Source organism: Harpia harpyja, chromosome 8 (assembly GCF_026419915.1).
Source record: "Harpia harpyja isolate bHarHar1 chromosome 8, bHarHar1 primary haplotype, whole genome shotgun sequence".
Taxonomy (NCBI): Eukaryota; Metazoa; Chordata; class Aves; order Accipitriformes; family Accipitridae; genus Harpia; species Harpia harpyja.
In genome coordinates, this window is record NC_068947.1 from 9,450,321 (window position 1) to 9,470,103 (window position 19,783).

Consider the following 19,783-nt stretch of genomic DNA (forward strand, 5'->3'; position numbering starts at 1 on the left):
ATAAGCACAAATTTGATTTTTTTTTTTTAATGTCCTGTTTGGATAGGGAGATTGAATTTAATGTTTCTATTAAATTATTTCCAGAACTGTTCGTCAGATGGCACAGGAGCAATTCTTCTTAATGGCTACCAGGTGTTGCATGGGACAGAGACCTCTCCTTTTCTTCATTACCCTGCTGTTTACTGTTCTAGGGGTAAGTTTTTAGTGGTAAAGGCTTCAGTACAATGTGAATTTCTGTAAAAAGTAGTAAGACAAAATATCTGCAAGAAAAGGCAAATTGCTATTAATAACGGTCACTAAAATATAGATTCCTTTTGACCTATAAGCAAGCAGCACAGTCGATTTCCATTTTGAGTTAGATGAGGAGGAAAGGGACTTTTTTGCATTTTCTGATCAGAACATGAACAATAAGCTTTAATATATTCATTTGGTCTTCAGTGAATGCTAACCTTCAAGTAAAAATAATTAGCAGATTAGATAGATACCTACAGTTATTGCCTTCTTTTACTGGGCCTGCCAGGGCTTTTCAATTCTGCATGCTCATGGCTTTCTTGAACATTTGATCACTTCACTGTTTGGTTCCCATTCAGGTATAGAAATTGCTACTAAAATAGTCCAGAAGTCATTCATTAACAGCAAAATACAATTATAAACTTGTAAAGGGTTGAAAATTGCCTTACACTTCTTTTCTTTCATATTTACTGCCAGTTTTAGGGAAAATATGTTAGCATTGTACTATAAGTAGAAGTCTGTGAATTCTATGTCATTTGTTTTTTGTTTACATAGAGTACTGCAAGAGAGAGAGCTAAGCATTCTGGAGACTACTTCACTCTTTTAAGACATCTTCTTAACTATGCTTACAACAGTAATATTAATGTACCCAATGCTGAAGTTCTTCTCAATAATGAAATTGACTGGCTTAAGAGGATTAGGGTAAGTTTTAGGACCAATTTATTTCTGATAATCAGCTTTTTGCTGCTTTGTTGTGAAGTACAGTTTTAAGCTTGCTAGATGTATATTATTTAACTAACTTTCTCTAAAATGGCAGGATGAAGTAAAAAGAACAGGGGAAACAGGTGTTGAAGAAACTATCTTAGAGGGTCACCTTGGAGTAACAAAAGAGTTGTTAGCATTCCAGACACCTGAGAAGAAATACCATATTGGTTGTGAAAAAGGAGGAGCTAATCTCATTAAAGTAAGTTCAAGTTTTTTGACCTATGGAGTTTCTTGATTTTTTTTTTTTTTTTTAAACTATAAATAGGTAAAAAGAAGCTTCACATCTTGTGGTCTGTAACCGTAAAAGGTCCCAATTTAACTGTCTGACAAGGGCTTCTAATTGGAGTTTAATGTTTTCTTTAAAACTAATTTTTAGGAAAAAATGACACATTTCATTCATACGAGTACTTAACGTTTTCATTCTTCGGAACCGCTGCGTATGGAGTTGCTGTGACATCGTAAGCTGTTATTCCAAGACTTGGCAAACATCACGCAAGGATAGTGAGCTTAGATACAGGATAGTCCTGTACAGGACTGCTTTCATTACTCCTGTATTGTCTTTTCTCCACATGTTCTTAATTAGTTCTGTTAATGTTTATGGCAGGTTTGAACAAATGCATGACATCTGAGCGTGTCTTTAATCAGATGTGTTTTCTTTGTACCTCTGATATCATACAGTAGGAATATTGGGTTTTTTAGCACTAATAGATAAAGAGCTTTGTAGATAATACTGGTTTGGCAAAAGAAAATTTTTACCATTCAAGAATAATACAGATTTATTTTTAAATTGAGGGGGGTGGGTTTGCAGGGAGCCACTTTAGAATGGAGTTACTTTGTTCTAAATTTAAAAGCTTGTTGTGGTGTTGCTCTCAATTTTAGCTCTTGGGTTTTTTTTAAGTACTCCTCTGGTTCTCAGGCATTCATTTGTGTAATAACTCTTATTCTGTTATAAAATATTATGCATTTCTGTGGTAATAGGTGATTTATTTTCTTTTTTTTTTTTCTTTGTTTTTCAGGAGTTGATAGATGATTTCATCTTTCCGGCATCCAATGTTTATCTACAATACATGAGAAATGGAGAATTGCCTGCTGAGCAGGCCATACCAGTCTGTAGTTCACCAGCTACTATTAATGCTGGCTTTGAGCTACTAGTTGCACTAGCAGTTGGATGTGTGCGAAATCTCAAACAGATAGTAGACACCTTGACTGAAATGTATTACATAGGTACAGCAATCACTAGTATGTAATATTTTTAATTATCTATTTTCTACTTTTTAATGTATATATTACGTATAGGTTTTGTTTATATTATCAACTGAACTAGATGCTGAGTTTTTTAGTTTGTGGTTTGTTTGTGGCTGCTTTTAATGTTGCAAAATGAGTCTGTCAAAATCTAGAAAAGTTTGTCCGTGTAGCCTTTATTTGTTCTTCTTTATGCAGTAAATGTACTGACTTGCATTACACGGTTGCATCCAAGTTCCAGCCCCAGTCACTTACACAGTCTGACCCTTCCTACCCTGATCTCTGGCTACTCCCCTTTGTTCATACCAGCTCCCAGGAACCTCATTCTGTCTGTATCTTCTACTTTTGTCTCATTGTTTCAGGCTCTGCCTAACCAATCCCAGAACCTCATCAGGTATCTTCGGCTTAGTTTTAGTGCCAGTCTCTTGGTTGCTCACCTAATTTGTCGTTATTGTCCGCACACAGACACAGGTCCACTGTCCTCTTTCCCTTTTTAGTTCTGTACTCATTTGCTGCTTGTCGTAGTCCTTTCTCAAATGTTCTTTTTTCAGTTTTGGCTTTGTCTCAGCACAGCTCTGCACTTAATTTCTCCTCTTCACTGGAGAAAGATTATAGCAATTGCAGAATGTACAAAAACTTGCAAATGTTAGTGTTTCAAAAACTGTCAGTCAAATGAAACTTGGGCTAATTTTCACAAGGATGGTAAAAGGCTCATACTTAACACAGATTTTGTTATCGATAAAAAGCATGTAAGACTTTCTTAAAAATGAACAAACAGGAACATATTTTCTGCAGCCCTAAATGGGATAGCTAAACCATTTTGGCTGTAATATTAACAGGAGGGGGGGGGGGGGCAGGGGACGGGACTGTGGACGGACAGACCGAAAAAACAAACTAAGCAAACACAAGCTCCTATGGGAAGAAAGGCTGGGAGAGTTGGCGTTGTTCAGCCTGGAGAAGAGGTCTCTGGGGAGACCTTACTGCAGCCTTTAAATACTTAAAGGGGGCTTATAAGAAAGATGGAGAGAGGCTTTTTACCAGGGCCTGTAGTGACAGGACAAGGGGCAATGATTTTAAACTGAAAGAGGGTAGATTTAGATAGGACATAAGGAAGAAATTCTTTACGTTAAGGGTGGTGAGACACTGCAACAGGTTGCCCATAGAAGTTGTGGACATCCCACTGTTGGAAGTCTTCGAGATCAGGTTGGATGGGGCTTTGAGCAACCTGGTCCAGTGAAAGGTGTCCGTGCCCATGGCAGGGGGCTTGGACTAGATGATCTTTAAAGGTCCCTTCCAGCCCAAACCATTCTGTGATTTAACAGAATGTTTAAACTAGTAGAGTTTAGCAAAACTGTAAGCAACTGGAAATAGTATCCCATAGTGGAATTGTCCGCTGCCTCTCACAATGGCAGTGCTGCTTGCCCAGTTGTTGGTATCAGTGAGTCATTTGAGGTTTTTAATCTCTTCCTGTTTGGTTCCATCTCAAATGAACAAATGAAAAGGGTGGCTTTATGGTTTTCCCCCCACCTCATCCTTTTTTCTTCACCCTTTTCTATTGGGAAGTAGTGTATTTCTTACCACCTCACCATTAGAAGGATTTTGTGGCATTTCCTTCCACTCAGGTATTTGATAAGCACGATAGAACACCAGATCTCCATGGTATGTCAGACAGAAGAGAGAACACATGTATGAACTGTACATGCTGTGTGTTTCATATACTAAGTAAAGCTTTCTTGTAAACATGCATGCTCTTACTTTCTTTTACATCAGAATTTTTTGTTAAAACTACAGAACAACAGGTTAGCATAGGAAACCTGTGGTCGTAAACATACTCTGAAGAGATGTGAGAGGCCTGAGGGAGAAGACTCAGGAGAAGAAAATCTATCACAAGTTATATAGATAGCATTATCTAAAACTGTTTCCCATCCTGGCAACGAAAAGTGAGGCAAAAGTGAACTATTGTAATTTTAAAAGTATAAATTTGTGAAAGGCTTATAAGTTGGTTATATATTCTAGATTCATTCAGCTGAATTCTTCAGCTAAGAAACTTGCTGGTATTGAGAGAAGACTTCTGTTTGATACACAAGCAGACTGATTTTTTTTGTCTGGCCACCTTTTTAGTTATGCAGTAGAAGAAAATGGTGTAATATTAAGATTACAGATGGAACTGTCGTTCATAGAAGTTTTGTTAATTTTAGCAATTAAGTTTTCTGGTGGAACATTTGTTTTATTAAACTGCAGTATGATACAAACTAATACTGATTTTATGCAACTGCCCTTTGTACTGCATTGATGGTCTAATTCTTTTATAACAAAATAGTTTCCTAATCACATTCTGCTATTTTCTTTTAGCTTGTGAAGCGCTTACAGAATGGGAATATCTACCACCTGTTGGGCCTCGACCACCAAAGGGATTTGTAGGACTAAAAAATGCTGGTGCCACTTGTTACATGAATTCTGTCATTCAGCAGCTGTACATGATTCCAGCCATCAGGAATGGGATTCTTGCAATTGAAGGCACAGGCAGTGATGTAGATGATGACATGTCTGGGGATGAAAAGCAGGACAATGAGGTAAATTTAATTATGTAGAACTTGCTTATCTTTAAAATAGAATTCTTTTTTATGAAAAGGTTATAACAAATTTAAGTTGCTAATTGCTTTGCTTTCCACTGTTAGCAATGGAAAGCAAATAGCATAATATTTCTTACTTGAATAGGCTCGCTAACACAGAGGCAGTTCGGAAGATCCAAGTAGCAGGGTTTGCAGACTTCCTCCTCATGGATTTGTACATGAAAGCACTGTACACCACTTCTGCCACCAGAACTCTGTTAATGCATACGAAGACATTATCTATTTCTTCAGATGAGAACATGAAACACCTTAGATTGTTAAATTAAACAAGGGATACAACTAGCTATGAGACAGCTACATATCAAAGTTAATTGCACAAATTTTCTTCTGCTTTTCAGAGCAATGTTGACCCACGAGATGATGTGTTTGGTTATCCACATCAGTATGAAGACAAACCAGCACTGAGTAAAACAGAAGATAGAAAAGAGTACAATATTGGAGTTCTGAGGCATCTCCAAGTAATTTTTGGTCATCTAGCAGCTTCCAGACTACAGTACTATGTACCAAGAGGGTTTTGGAAACAATTTAGGTAAATAGAAAATTTAGTATTGATGTCTGTTCACTGGACCACTGAAATGCAACAAAACTAATCATAGTAGAAGAAATGGTAGTGATGTAAGTGTAAATTAGCAGAACTTCTGCAGCACTGTATCTGTTATCCTATCTTTTCACCATTCTGTAGAAGTCTGTTAATAAATCAAAGTTTACAGCAAGATGGTTATTTTGAATTCTTGTAGTTCTTGACCTTGATATTGAGACTTCGAATTAAGTATGAAGTTATACACAAAAGCTTGGTTTTGCTTATCAGTAAGTGTGTGTCAGGGACAGAGTAACAGGTGGTATACTACATCACAAACCAATAGTTTTTCTCAGTAAGAAAGAGGGATTAATAGCTTGAATAATATTTTTTTAGAAAATAAATTGTTGGAGAACAAAAAAAAATATTTGACAAGAATGTTCTTTTGTTTTCAGACTTTGGGGTGAGCCTGTAAATCTACGTGAACAACATGATGCTTTAGAGTTTTTTAATTCCTTGGTGGACAGTTTAGATGAAGCTTTAAAAGCTTTGGGCCATCCAGCAATGTTAAGTAAAGTTTTAGGAGGGTCCTTTGCTGATCAGAAGATTTGTCAAGGATGCCCACATCGGTAAGTGTTTAAGATTCTTCTTTCTTACAGAAAAACAACCTGTGTTTGTATCCTTATAAAAGTGACTAAAGAGTTAAGAGTGGGGTTTTTGTGTGGTTTTGGTGGTGGTGGTTTTGTTTTTGTTTTTGTTTTTTTTTTTTAAAGCTAATAGAATTTGCTACCTTGTTTTTTCTACAGCCTTAACATTAATTTGTCTTCAAGTGCCTTGAAATACTTGATTATTATTGCTTCTACTTAGCAGATTGTATGTGAAGCATTGTGTATTGATCAGGGGAGGAAAAGATACAGCTTTTTCATGTTTAAAGTGAAAACAACTTAGGGACCGAATGCAATGTATAAAATTTTAAGATATGGCCAACAGCTGTTGCTGTCTTCTGTCTTCCATAGTGTGTGGATAGAGCAGACCCAGGTATGAATCTTTAATTCCAATGAGTAAAACTCCGTTCAGACTCATTATGTAAGCTGTAATTAAGGAGAATGGTGTAGAAAGTTTATCTTTTTCTTAAGATTTCCGGTGTAGTTTCAATTAACTTAAAATGTGAACATTGAAATCCAGCTTCATATAGGATATGTAAAAAAACCACCCATACCAAATCAGACTGAAAGTCTGTAGCCCACTGTCTTGATGATGGCGATCCATGACAAATGCTTAGTGAAGGAGTAGAACTGGGCATTTTACAGTTGTACTTCTCTAGACTTTCTTCTATATTCATTTTCACGTGATGATTAAAATTGTGCGCGAGATTCAAGACGGACTTGTTCTTTTTCAACGGTTGGCTTTTTTTATTATTGTGTTAAATTTTGTATCACTAACAGTTGGCCTTCTTACTGTTCACTACAGAAGAATCATGTGTGATTCTTAAACAGTATAGATCTCTCTGCACATTACCATTGCAAATTCTCTTTATTGTGAAAGTTGAGCATTTACTGTTATCCTTCAGTTAGCAATAAAAATAGAGCAAAAAACACTGATTACAAACTGATTTTATTGTGGTAATCTTTCAACTTCAGTTGAGCTCATGTGTGAATTAGAAGAACTTTTAAGTGGAACATCTTAAGTTTCATGGGTTAAAATATGTGACCAGAAGTAAGTTGAAATATTGCAAGATAAAATGAAAGCACTGATTTTATTTTATATGCAATGGGTAATTAAATGGAAGCTACAGATGTGAAGCAACGTGAGTTACCATTCATTCCTGATATTATGTACTATCCTGAAGTATAACCTGTCTTTTTGGAACTCTACTGGATTTGCATAATTGTACTTCTTAATAAAAATGTTACCCTGGTTGTAGTTTAGGGAGGAGAAAAGTGATGATAAACTAAACTATTGGTTTGGGGTATGATAGATTAATAGCCTTTCTAAATTTGTAAGCTATTTAATAGATGAATGAGTATTACTGTTTTGGTTGAAGTGTTTCTAAATATTAATTTATGCACTGTTACAAACCCTTTGTATGCTTGATTGCATATCAGAGAAACAAGCCCTACAGAGTTATGGTGGAATAGGTGCTACTTTTAAAATGTATTCATCACTTCCTTATCTTCTAAAAAAATAAAATTGTTTCCAAGATGTCTTAACTGGTTGTCTCTCAAACATTGCTGGTTCATCGTTAGGAATTTGTTTGAAGGTTATATCAGAACACAGTAAGTCAGAGCCAGTCATAAATATGCAAAGTAATTTTATGAAGTCAGCTATTCAGGTTTTTTCACATAGAAAAATAAAAAGGTCTTTTTTTTTTTAAACCTGTTTTGAACTGTTGTCTTTATACAATATATACAATATACAATGATACAATACTTGTGTTTATCAGTCTGATTCCTGACAGTAAAGGTCAGCAATGGCAAAACTACTCTACTTTGCTATCCGTGCTTCTCTACTAGCTTAAGTTAGTCAAGAGTCTGTCACGCTACTTTAGCTGCTTTAAAAACAAGATGTGCTAAAAGATTTGACTTCCATGATCTTTTCAGTGAACTTGAGACGTACAAGTCATTTCTACGATCTTCATAAAATAACTATAGTTAGTGCAGATCAAAAAATACAATGTGCAGATACTGTAATGTAATTATAGGAAGTCTGCAATAAAAAAGAGTTCAGGGTTTTTTTTACTGCTTAACTCCTTTTGCAAGAAGTTGACATCAAATGCTGAATAAAACTTTTGCAATAAGGTGCTGTGTAACACCTGTAAAACATAAAAGTTGAACATGTTTCTACCTTTTTCTCACATCTGTTGTGTTTATTGGTAGGTACGAATGCGAGGAATCCTTCACAACTCTGAATGTAGATATAAGAAATCACCAAAACCTTCTTGATTCTTTGGAACAGTACGTCAAAGGAGATTTATTGGAAGGTGCAAATGCATATCATTGTGAAAAATGCAACAAAAAGGTAATGGTGCCTTATATATTGAATTTGTATACAACTGTGATGTTACAGCCATACTAAGTTCAGTCTTCGTTCATGTTCAGGGAAAAAAGTTATCCTTTAATTACTGAATTCGATTGTTGTTAAGAGTATATGAATGAAAACTTAAAAGCTGATAACTGTTCATGTCCCTTTTTAGGTTGATACAGTGAAACGCTTGTTGATTAAGAAGTTGCCTCCAGTTCTTGCAATCCAGTTGAAACGATTTGATTATGACTGGGAAAGGGAATGTGCAATCAAGTTCAATGATTATTTTGAATTTCCACGAGAGCTGGACATGGAGCCTTACACAGTGGCAGGTGTAGCTAAATTGGAAGGAGATGATGTAAATCCTGAAAATCAGATAATACAAAATGAACAGTCTGAAAATGAACACTCTGGGAGCACAAAATACAGGCTTGTTGGTGTACTTGTACACAGTGGACAGGCCAGTGGTGGACATTATTACTCTTATATTATCCAGAGGAATGGTGGAGATGGTGAGAAAAATCGGTGGTATAAATTTGATGATGGAGATGTGACAGAGTGTAAAATGGATGATGATGAAGAAATGAAAAACCAGTGTTTTGGTGGAGAATACATGGGAGAAGTATTTGATCACATGATGAAGCGTATGTCCTACAGACGCCAGAAGAGGTGGTGGAATGCTTATATTCTTTTTTATGAACGTATGGACACAATAGACAAAGACAATGAACTAATAAAATATATTTCAGAACTTGCTATTACCACTAAACCCCATCAGATTAAAATGCCATCAGCCATTGAACGAAGTGTACGGAAGCAGAACGTGCAGTTCATGCATAATCGTATGCAATACAGCCTAGAATATTTCCAGTTCATAAAGAAGTTGCTTACTTGTAATAGTGTCTACTTAAATCCTCCTCCAGGTTAGTATGTTAGTGCAATAATTATGGATTAATTTCTTGCAAGAAGAGTTTTGATTCGTGTTGTCAAGAATTTGTCTAGCCAGTGAAAATTCTGTGTATTTTGCTTTGAATACTCTGTCTTTCTGGATTTCTGCAGTTAAACATCTGTTGTTGAGTTGTTCATCAGTGATAACATGCCAGAATATTTAGCAAAAAATACTTTGATAAACTATCAACTATTATTCAGCTTATGTACTAAGTCATGTTAAAATACTTAAGTTTGTGGGCCGTTCTGCCGAAGACAGTTCTCAAAGGTAAGACGCTGAATTTCTAAAAATCAGACATACGTTAGCCTCCAGGTACCTGTCTTAAAGCTTACATTTTCAAATGGCATATTATAGAAGCTAGAGGCTGTTTTGATCAAGTTTCTTGTTAAAATTGGAACACAAAGACAAAATAGTAATCTGGAATCAGTTAAATTATTAAAAGTAAATTGCTTTTACTTTGTCTACATGTGAGTATTTTGATTTTTCTTTAGGACAAGATCATCTGTTGCCTGAAGCAGAAGAAATAACTATGATTAGTATTCAGCTTGCTGCTAGATTTCTCTTCACCACAGGATTTCATACAAAGAAAATAGTCCGTGGCCCTGCTAGTGATTGGTATCTTTGTCTTTTAACAACAATTACGGTTTTGGTAGTTTAATGTCTGTTAAAAGATCCAGTTATATACATATGACAATAAAACCTGTTATTGGTCTGTCCTATTTTCCCCTCTCCCCCAAATATGTGGTCAAGGTGCACATGAAAAGGGGGAAAAATTTGAACAGAAAATACTGGGAAGAAACTGAGCCTTAAAATAGGCTGCTGAGCTGAACAGCTTCAAAATTCATTTTCAAACAGAGCTTAAATCTACCTTTTGTCTGTCATTTAAAAAGAATAAAGGAGTAGAATCTATCGCTAGCACAAAACTAATAGGTTATGTGTTCTGACCAATTCAGAATGGTTTGTTCATGGTTTGAGTAGTTTTAAACAAAGCTCTTTTCAACCCATTTTTGTAGCTTGTATTTGTATTATCTTTCTGAAATATGCGTATATGTAGTCTTTTAGACTCTGTTAGCAGAGTGGTTGATGTACATTGCTACGGGGCCTGTAATTCAAATCTGTAGTATAACAAACAGTACAATCTTATTCATAGCACCACAGCATTTGAGTCTTTAAGCTAGGTTATTCTGTGTTGTGGAGAGGACTGTGGGTTACTACTGGTAGAACTAGAGAGAAGAATCTAGTATTCATGATGACCAGTAGCTTACCAGCTACTAGTAAGTAGTTATGTAATACATGGCAAATATGTACCTCAGGTTTTTCTCCAATAGCAACTTTCAGAGTAGCTAAGTTACTCCTCTTACTTTAAGAGATTAAGAGAAGTTCAAATATTGCTGCAGGAAGGAGGACAGAGTAATACACGACCCTCTCTGGAACAGATATTTTACTCCTTGGATTTTGGTTGGTTGGTTTTTTGTTTTTTGGTTTTTTTTTTAGATCTGTAAATGAGAATATAAATTCCTGATAGGCTACAAATTTAGTTACCTGTTTTATACACAGCTCATGAAGTCCACCTTACATGTTCTTCGCTGCTCACCCTCTCCCCCAGTTCCACTACAAAGGGAATGGTGGCTGCCAGTTTAGGACCTGCTTTGAATAGCAGTTTGGGAGTTAGGGGATGTAATCCTGTCTTAGTTCTTACGAGTGATAGAAGTAAAATGCTACGGTTAAATTTTAGGTTTTTAATGGAAGTTATCTTTTTAATTTGTGATTGCTAGTAACAGAGATTGTCACTACATGAATTACAATTTATCTGATTTTAAGCGTTTTGTGAGCAAAAATGTTTGGGGATCACCTTTAACATATATTTTCTTCTAATTCTGCAAGAGAATACATCTGCCAAAATTCATTGATGTCTACATTTAGTCATAATCTCTCAGTTATGTCATCTTCTGTTTCAGGTATGATGCATTATGCATCCTTCTTCGTCACAGCAAGAATGTACGCTTTTGGTTTGCACACAACGTCCTTTTTAATGTTTCAAACCGCTTCTCTGAGTATCTTTTGGAATGCCCTAGTGCAGAAGTGAGGGGTGCATTTGCAAAACTTATAGTATTTATTGCACATTTTTCATTGCAAGATGGACCATGTCCTTCACCTTTTGCCTCTCCTGGACCTTCCAGTCAGGTATTTAATTTTCTAATGAAAAACTTTGGAAACTTACTTCTTCATTATAAGCATTTAATGTAAAGTAAATTCTGGAGTAGATGCATCGGTGTTGACGGGACAGCTGTACAGTCCATTTTGTGCTACATAACATGATGTAACTCAGCCAGTTTGTGTGAGAGTTGCTGTCAGAGGGGTTCAGTTTCCCCCCCATTTGTAAATCACTGTGAAGACTTAAATAGTGAGAACTTTGAGTTGAATTGCAAGTGTGAAATCTACAAATTAAAAGTAGGGGCTTACAATAAAGTAATGTGTAGGGGCATGAACCCTTGTTTTTCATTTAGAATTAAAAAAAACAAACAAAAAAACCCCAAACAAACAAAACCTAAACAAACCCTGTGGAAACATGCAGGAGTTCCCTAAGTTTTCTTCTTCCCCTGTATTCTGCAACATTGAAACTGTCAAAAATTGTAACTTTGCATAGGAGTAGACAGTGAATTGCCTAATTTTATACACCTAGAACTGACTGACAAAAAACCCCCAAAATCTTAACATAATACTTGTCATAACAACGTTTTTGTTTGGACTGTATTAAAATTTAAAAGATCAACCTTTTTGAGCCTTTGCTTTGTCATGTTTTTAACGTCTACAGTAAGACACTTTTTATTTGTATTGTTCCACTTAACCTTCTCAGAATGTTTTCACTACTATATCCAGCAGAAGAATTTGTATTAAGTTAAAGCTACATATGCTTTGACAGTTTCATGAGGTATTTGAGATATACCTGTAGAGGTGATTTGGTTGTCTGTCTTAGTCTATGAAGTTCACAGTGGAACTGCATGTGCTTTTCTGAGTATTTAAGCCTAGCTGCTATTGGAGAAAAAGCTCAATTAAAAGCTTCTATACTTGCATAATTTCTTGGACTTACATGGTATTTAGTGATGGGAGTCTTATTCCCTGTATGTCTGTCTGTCTTTGTGTGAGATACAGAAGAGTAACCAGCTGCTGGTATATTGGAGCTTGTATGAATCCCATACCTTTTAACCAATTCTGTTTTCTGCCATAGTAGAGAAAGTATAAACTAAATAAAGATTTGATAGGTTCAGCCACAAATATTATAACTTTTTTCTTATAGGCTTATGATAACTTAAGTTTAAGTGATCACTTACTGAGAGCGGTACTAAATCTTCTAAGAAGGGAAGTATCTGAACATGGGCGCCATTTGCAGCAGTATTTCAATCTGTTCGTGATGTATGCCAATCTAGGTAAGCAAATTACAGACGCTTTTACTGATGACACTGTAATAAACTGGTTTTTATTAATGATCCCGTTACACCGGTAACAGCAGGAGAATCCAGTTTTTCAGCCTCAGGCAGATCATTATTACTAAATGTCATATAAATGCTCTCTAGAGCATCTGTGCTTCTCCAATTTGGAGTTCAGGGCTTTGGTCTTCCTGCCATCCTTGGAAGGTTAACACAAGAAGCTTGGAGCAATAAGTCTGTGTCCTTCTGAAAGGGTGTGGTGGTGAAGAAATGGCAAGAGAGAGATGATGCTTTGTTCAGGGCTTATTTGCAGAGAGGTCATGAGACTCAAGAAGCATGTGGGGCTGTCAACTGGTTTGAGCCTGAAGAAGTTGAGGAAGATAAAAGTTCAAAAAAGAGAGAGATGTGTGATTCTTCTTTATGGAAACGTCAATACGATGGTCATGCTTTGTCTATATATTCCAACTGTGCCCTTTCAATATAAATTTCTTTAGTTTACCTTTGAAGTTCACAGCTATAAATGCAAAACACTGACTCTGTATCTGTCTTCCCTTTAAAGACTCTTTGGGAGGCTGAGGAAATAGCTCAATCTGTGTATGTTCTTAGAAATCTTTGCTTGCCAGAATGCTTTCACCATAGACAACATATGAGGTAAAAGAATGCAAGAATCGGGAAATTTCACTGTAAATTTATCGGATGTTGTCGTTCCTCCAAGACTAAACAAGCAAGAAAAGCCAGTGTTTTTGCAATATAGGAAGGCTTAAGTAAGGTTCTCCCAGGCTCGAGACTCTTCATAAAGATTCTTTTCATAAAGACTAGAATCCTAAATTTTCTGGTGAAAGATTAAATTAGTGGTTGAGTATGATTGCAAATCAATATTTATTTTTAGCATCTAACTGAGATGAGATGGTATCAGTTTTGTGGTGATGGACATGAAATATTGGCTGTGCACTTTCAGCATCACCCATTTTTCTTCAGGATCTTAATTTTGTCCAGCATTATGAAAATAAGAAATAAGTATAGATTTAGAAGTATACAAAAACCTGTATTAAATTCTGGATTATGTAGGTTCTTTGCATAGAAAGTCACTAGTCTGTATACTAAGAATATAATAAAATAATACTAATAGTATCTGAACTAATTATTCCAAATAAAAATAATTTTTGTCATTAAACTGAGATCAGTCCTATTCACATTAAAATGAACAGCTGTAATCATGCTTACTCATAGCATTACCAGCATGCTGAAAATTAATAGATGATTGATCGAATAAACTGTTTCTCAGGTGGGTTAATCCATTGCTACTTTATATATTTGCCCTGAGGAAGAGCAATTAAGAGTAACAAAATGCAAGTCAGATGAATAAAGGATTGCTTTTGCACTCTCAGGTTGATGAGGGTAGTCACAGGTTCATATCTAGTGAATTGTCATAGAGCTCTACGTTCTTACTTTCCTCAGTTATTAGGGTCTTCTGTTGGGGGCCCGTTTGTCTTTCATGTGTGGTAGCCGAAGTGAGAAAGCAGCATCTTTCTCTACAACAAGTTCTAAACAAGGTACAATATTGTTCCATAGTGGTAGTCTATTACACTCTCCCTCTTACTCTAATACAAGATATTTTCATCCTTTTATGTAAAGTAGTATGAAGCTAGGAGATCCAGTTCCCCTGGAAATTTTACAAAATGCCCGTAATACTGAGTAGCTCAGCCATTGGTGGTTATCAGCTCATGCAGGCAAGTTATAAATGTGAGTTTCTGTTAGATTACTTCATGGCTAAAGTGTTAAGCAAGTGTATCGGTCCAAATGAAGTTATTTCAGGATTTCCACACAGAATTGACACAGATGCACACAGAGTTCTGGAAGCTCTTTCAAGTAGGTAGACAATTTTAAAGGAATTCAATTTCCTATCTGTAAAATTAATTTAGGCAATTGCGTTAATTTGATTTCACCTAAAATGTATGTTGCTTTCATATACTTTGTCTACTAAAGCATTCTCTGTCAGCAGGGTTCCACCATGACCCCCAGAGTGGACTTAATGTCATTACAGAGAAGAGAGATGCAATTCTTCTGCTCTAACTTATCTTTTCTTCTTTACTAGCTTTTCATGGTCAGTCAGTGCATTTGAAGCCTCTGACCAGGAAAGCACTCAGAAGCCAGATGGGAAGGCATAACTAAATTTTATTTGTGGGTCTGATCATTTTCACAATCTACCCTGCAAAGATAAACATGGAAGTATTAAGCAGTTGTGCTTGTCTTGCTACTGTTAACTGAAGGCTTCTGTATGGATGTAGAGCGTTCATTCAGCTAAAGCCACAATACATCATTCCTGCAGCACTCCAGGTTCTGTGAAAAAGATTAAATTGTCTGACATTTTGAGAAATCAAATAGTATATTGTTCACATCAAAGCAAGCGAGAGATCAGTTCTACAAAGCATGTAACTACAAAACTATCTAACAATCAAAACGATACTGTAAAAGAGCTCTAATAAGGCTATCTGGATTCCTCCTCCTTATCAGAAAGATGGTAGGTAAGGTCCAGTTGTATTTCAGAATAAGAAAAAACTTGGAAATGTATGAAAAATCATGACTTTTAACCAAATTGAGAAACAGAATACAAGATCAGAAGGGACATAACGAATTTACTGGTAAGTACTTGTGTAGCATGTGTAAGGTATTCTTGCAGTGAAACTAGCTGTATGGACTTTTTGGTTGGTTGAGTTTTTAGTTGATTTTGGAGGCTTTCTCGTTTTGGTTTTTATACTAAATTGATTTTGTCACTCTTATTTACACTTACTGCATAGTATGGCACAGTTGGAAATGTCTCAGATTTGTAAATTGTATGTCTAGGAAACAATGGAAAAATAATGAAATATACTGGGGGGGGTGTTCATCCTATCCTGGGCCTCACAATAAAAAGATTAATTCTTTGTCCAAAGGACTTCTCTGAGGCTTTGCTGTTAACACAGATGCTGGTTACTAAAGTGCTAATGAGCACTGTAAAGAAATTGTAGTCATTTACAACTCTCCTTCAATGTGATTTTTCAGCTGAACATAATTTTCTTGTGCATCTTTACTGATTTGATTATCTTTTTTCCTCAGAAAGCATAAATGATGGTTATAATAAAACCCAGCAACTGAAAAGTTACGAATCACGTAAACAGTAGTTATTTTTCTTTAAAAAAAAAGAGTATTATTAGTGCCATAAACAAGATGGTTTTTTTTATCCACCCCCCTCCCCCCCCCCCCCCCCCCCCCCCGTAAAGGTGTAGCAGAGAAGACGCAACTTCTGAAACTAAATGTTCCTGCAACCTTCATGCTTGTGGCTCTGGATGAAGGTCCAGGTCCTCCAATTAAATACCAGTATGCTGAACTGGGGAAGCTATACACTGTTGTGTCACAACTGATCCGCTGTTGCAATGTGTCATCGCGGATGCAGTCTTCTATCAATGGTATAGTGAATTTTAAGTTTTCCTTAGATTAATTGAATATATCAGTAAATGTCTTTTGTGCATATTTAGCTACTAAGCGTAAAATGGATTAGCTGAAAAATGTTTGCCTTTTATGTTTAGCAACTCCTTTTGTGTAAAGACAGAAATCTCTTTGTCGTAAGTAAAACTGATTTGCTATACTAAAAAGCACAAGACAGAAGTCTGTTGTGTATTTTGTGCCTCTTGGCTTATTCCTTAAAGATATAGGAAAACAACTGAGTAGTAAAGTAGTAGTTTGTTGGTTACAAAATAGTAGTTATTTTAGAATAGTTTAAGCTCATTGTAAGGAGTTGCATAAAGATCTTTTGATTCTCAATAGGCAATAAAATGATAGATTATTTTCATGTTACCAGTACAAAAGTAATCTGTACAGGAAAAATGTTGTAGCAGGCTCTGAAATAACTAATACTGCTTATCAGTAAAGAGATCTTGCATTGTTGTGGATAGCTCTTGAAAATGGTTTGGTGCTTGTTCACAGTCAAGATGACAAACAGAAGCTAGCACTTTAATTTATAAAAGATAAAGAATCAGCTAGAAATTGGTCAACCACAGTATAAATCATTAATATCTCCAGTAGTTGAATAGAGTGCAGTTATTTTTGAGAAATGCTGACAGAATATTGGGCTATGTGGACTTTATAGCCTGTATATGTACACATTCTATTAAACATCTTTTAGAAAACCTAATTAGGAATTTGTAGAGAAGCTATTTAATGGCAAACTCATTACAGCTTGATGTGTCAGGCTATAAAGTCAATAGGCTAGAATGTGCTATAGTAAGATTAATGAACTGAAAATTTTACTGTGGTATAATAAGCTTCAGAACCATTTGGCAATACTGATTTGGTTTTGTTTCCAGTGCATTATTTGAGGCTTACACTGAAAAGATATTCTGCCTATGAAAAATAATTGTATATTTGCTGTATTCATAACATTGTACTAACAAAACTTACTTTGTATGAATATTACTCTAACTACTGATTATGATTACTGTTTGCAGAGTAATGTTACTTTTTGCTTCAGCATATTAAGCTAGAAAAGTTCTCCGTTGGACTTCTGGACGTCTTCAAACAATAACTCAAAACACTGCTAAATTTAGAAACATCAGGAGCAAGTCTTTCCTTATACAAAATGAAGCTTGCTAAATAAGACATTAATTTTTATTCTTTCAAGAGTATATTACTTCTCTCTACACTCTAGAGATTCAGACGGGACTGTTGTGACATAGGTATTCTTCTGAACTCTTTCCCATTGCCTGGTGAAGTAAATAGACCTTGTGTCCTAAAATATGATAGATTTGGGCTGTTACACAAGCAGTGAAGCAGATAAATTCAGGAGATAAGAGGATTTCACTGAGGAAACTCTCAGTAATTTCTCTTCTTGCATATGAACACGTCTCCAGCTGTTCTGCTTTGATTGTCACTGTATAATCTTATCTGACAGGGAGAAGTAGCTCTCAGGCAGCAAGTGTCAAGCTTCACAGTCAGAAAACTTAGTTATTTCCAAAGAAAATCAGCTGTTAGGGGTTGGATTTTTTTCTCCATCTGTTGTTTTTTGATGAGTTAAACCAGTTTATATTTTGTTGTGTCTATACTGAAAGTACTTCAGTACCTTTTCATCTGTAATAACTGTTTATTCTAGGTAATCCCCCACTTGCCAACCCTTATGGTGATCCTAATTTATCTCAACCTATAATGGCACTTCAGCAGAACGTAGCAGACATTTTATTTGTGAGAACTAGTTATGTGAAGAAAATTATTGAAGATTGCAGCAACTCTGAAGAGACCATCAAGTTGCTTCGTTTCTGCTGTTGGGAGAATCCTCAGTTTTCTTCCACTGTCCTCAGTGAACTTCTTTGGCAGGTAAAAATAAAAAGCTAGAAGAAATATGGGAATATAAACGTGTATGATGCAAGATTCTATATTTATATCTAGGAATGTTGTATCAAATATGGAACAGGTGCTTGATAGATAAACTGTCCTTAAGATGGCATCCTCTGTCAGGATTTACACTCTTAGGTCTATACATCATGTTGAAGTCCTTTTATGAGTTTAGGAAAGCAATTGACCTTTTATGAGTTAGAAACACTATGTTAAGGATGGAAGTAAGTAGACTGAGGTGGTCTTTATATATTGCAAGAACGTTTTCTAAAGCTTTTCTGTCATTATCCATAAAAGAGCTTCTTATGTTGCATGGAAAGCTAGAATCATTTCCCAAGATCTCCCTTGTATTTATTTTAAGTATGTTCGTAAGGTTCATTTTACAAGTCTGCAGAACATACTTGGCTTCAGACTCAGGCAAGAATCTTTGGTTTTCCTTTGTAATCTCTGTAAGGTTAGCAACACTTTTCCAGTCCAAATAAAATTTTTTACTTCTGTTAACTCATCTTTATATTTGCCTGGGTTTTTTTTTCCATGTAAACATCACATTTTTCAATGTCTTTTTGTTTCGCACTAGGAGGAATCATGATAAAAATCACTTTACTGATATTCTGCTAGCCATATATTTTACATTTTATTATAACCTTTGAAGATAACATTTGAATGTACTGTCTAAAAGTAGCAGTATCAGTGAAGAATATCCTTTTGTAATTTTGCTTTTCTAAAGATATTTTTTTAAGGTAGCTTCTTCAGCATCTCATGCTCGGGGCTTCAGAACAATTGTGTTAGAAACTCATGAGGAAACATTTTGTCCTTTACAAAACCTACTATATTTAAATAAAAAACAAACAAACAGAAAACCCCACAACCAACCCAACAAAACCACAACACCCCCAAAACCCTGACACAATTAACTTTTTTTTTTTAAAGTATGCATTGTATCTTGAAATATCATTTAAATTACAGTAAACTTCACTTCAAATGAATTGTGTTCTTGTATTGCACCATGTAATCTGCATGCTTCAAGAAATGCTTTCTTATGTCTCTGTGTTTTCACTTTTTAAGGTTGCATATTCATATACATACGAGCTTCGACCTTATTTGGATCTCCTTCTGCAAATCCTGTTAATTGAGGACTCTTGGCAAACTCACAGGTTCGTATTTACCTGTCTTTTTATAATTCAAGATTACTGTGTTTTGTACAGCTTTTTTTCCCAGTGGTTCTGTTGCTAAGCCTTTCAAGAAGTTTGTTTTAAATATATATAAAATCAAAATACAGGAATACAGCTTTTTTTTTTTTTTTTTTTCCACTTTTATCTCAGTTTTTGAGATAAATCTACAATTTTTCACCTTGACCTTCCTTACCATTGAGAAACTTGCTACTTAGTCCTATTAACCCAAGATTTTTCACATACAAGAGAATGTGCCATTTAGGCTAAACTCATTGGTATTCACTCTGAGGTGCTTAGATTGATTCTTAGAAACATCTCATTCAAGAGGGTCCAATGATAGCCTGGTCTTACTAAGAAGCATGTCAGTCGTAGTAGTGATACCAAGACGTGCATGAAGTGTGAACTTGGGAGAAAAGCATATCTCATACATAAATACTGTCTATGTGATCACATTTCAAAAG

The 19,783-nt window shown here is 35.5% G+C and overlaps 2 protein-coding genes across 4 annotated transcripts in view; one reads left to right on the forward strand and one right to left on the reverse strand.

Moving 5' to 3' along the window:
* The window catches only part of RPL8 (ribosomal protein L8), a 161,739-nt gene that overhangs the window by 118,998 nt on the left and 22,958 nt on the right, over positions 1–19,783 (reverse strand). The window lies entirely within an intron of this gene.
* Positions 1–19,783, forward strand: part of USP9X (ubiquitin specific peptidase 9 X-linked) — a 105,045-nt gene that overhangs the window by 78,697 nt on the left and 6,565 nt on the right. For 2 of the 3 annotated variants that reach the window (XM_052794153.1, XM_052794154.1), the window contains exons 27-41: positions 85–193; positions 787–933; positions 1,049–1,195; positions 2,013–2,235; positions 4,591–4,811; positions 5,210–5,400; positions 5,844–6,017; positions 8,265–8,406; positions 8,582–9,332; positions 9,850–9,973; positions 11,317–11,542; positions 12,657–12,786; positions 16,047–16,232; positions 17,912–18,132; positions 19,216–19,304. In XM_052794153.1, coding sequence (XP_052650113.1) covers positions 85–193; positions 787–933; positions 1,049–1,195; positions 2,013–2,235; positions 4,591–4,811; positions 5,210–5,400; positions 5,844–6,017; positions 8,265–8,406; positions 8,582–9,332; positions 9,850–9,973; positions 11,317–11,542; positions 12,657–12,786; positions 16,047–16,232; positions 17,912–18,132; positions 19,216–19,304 — 3,081 coding nt within the window. The remainder of the gene's footprint in view (positions 1–84; positions 194–786; positions 934–1,048; positions 1,196–2,012; positions 2,236–4,590; positions 4,812–5,209; positions 5,401–5,843; positions 6,018–8,264; positions 8,407–8,581; positions 9,333–9,849; positions 9,974–11,316; positions 11,543–12,656; positions 12,787–16,046; positions 16,233–17,911; positions 18,133–19,215; positions 19,305–19,783) is intronic. The other variant, XM_052794155.1, reaches the window with a different exon arrangement.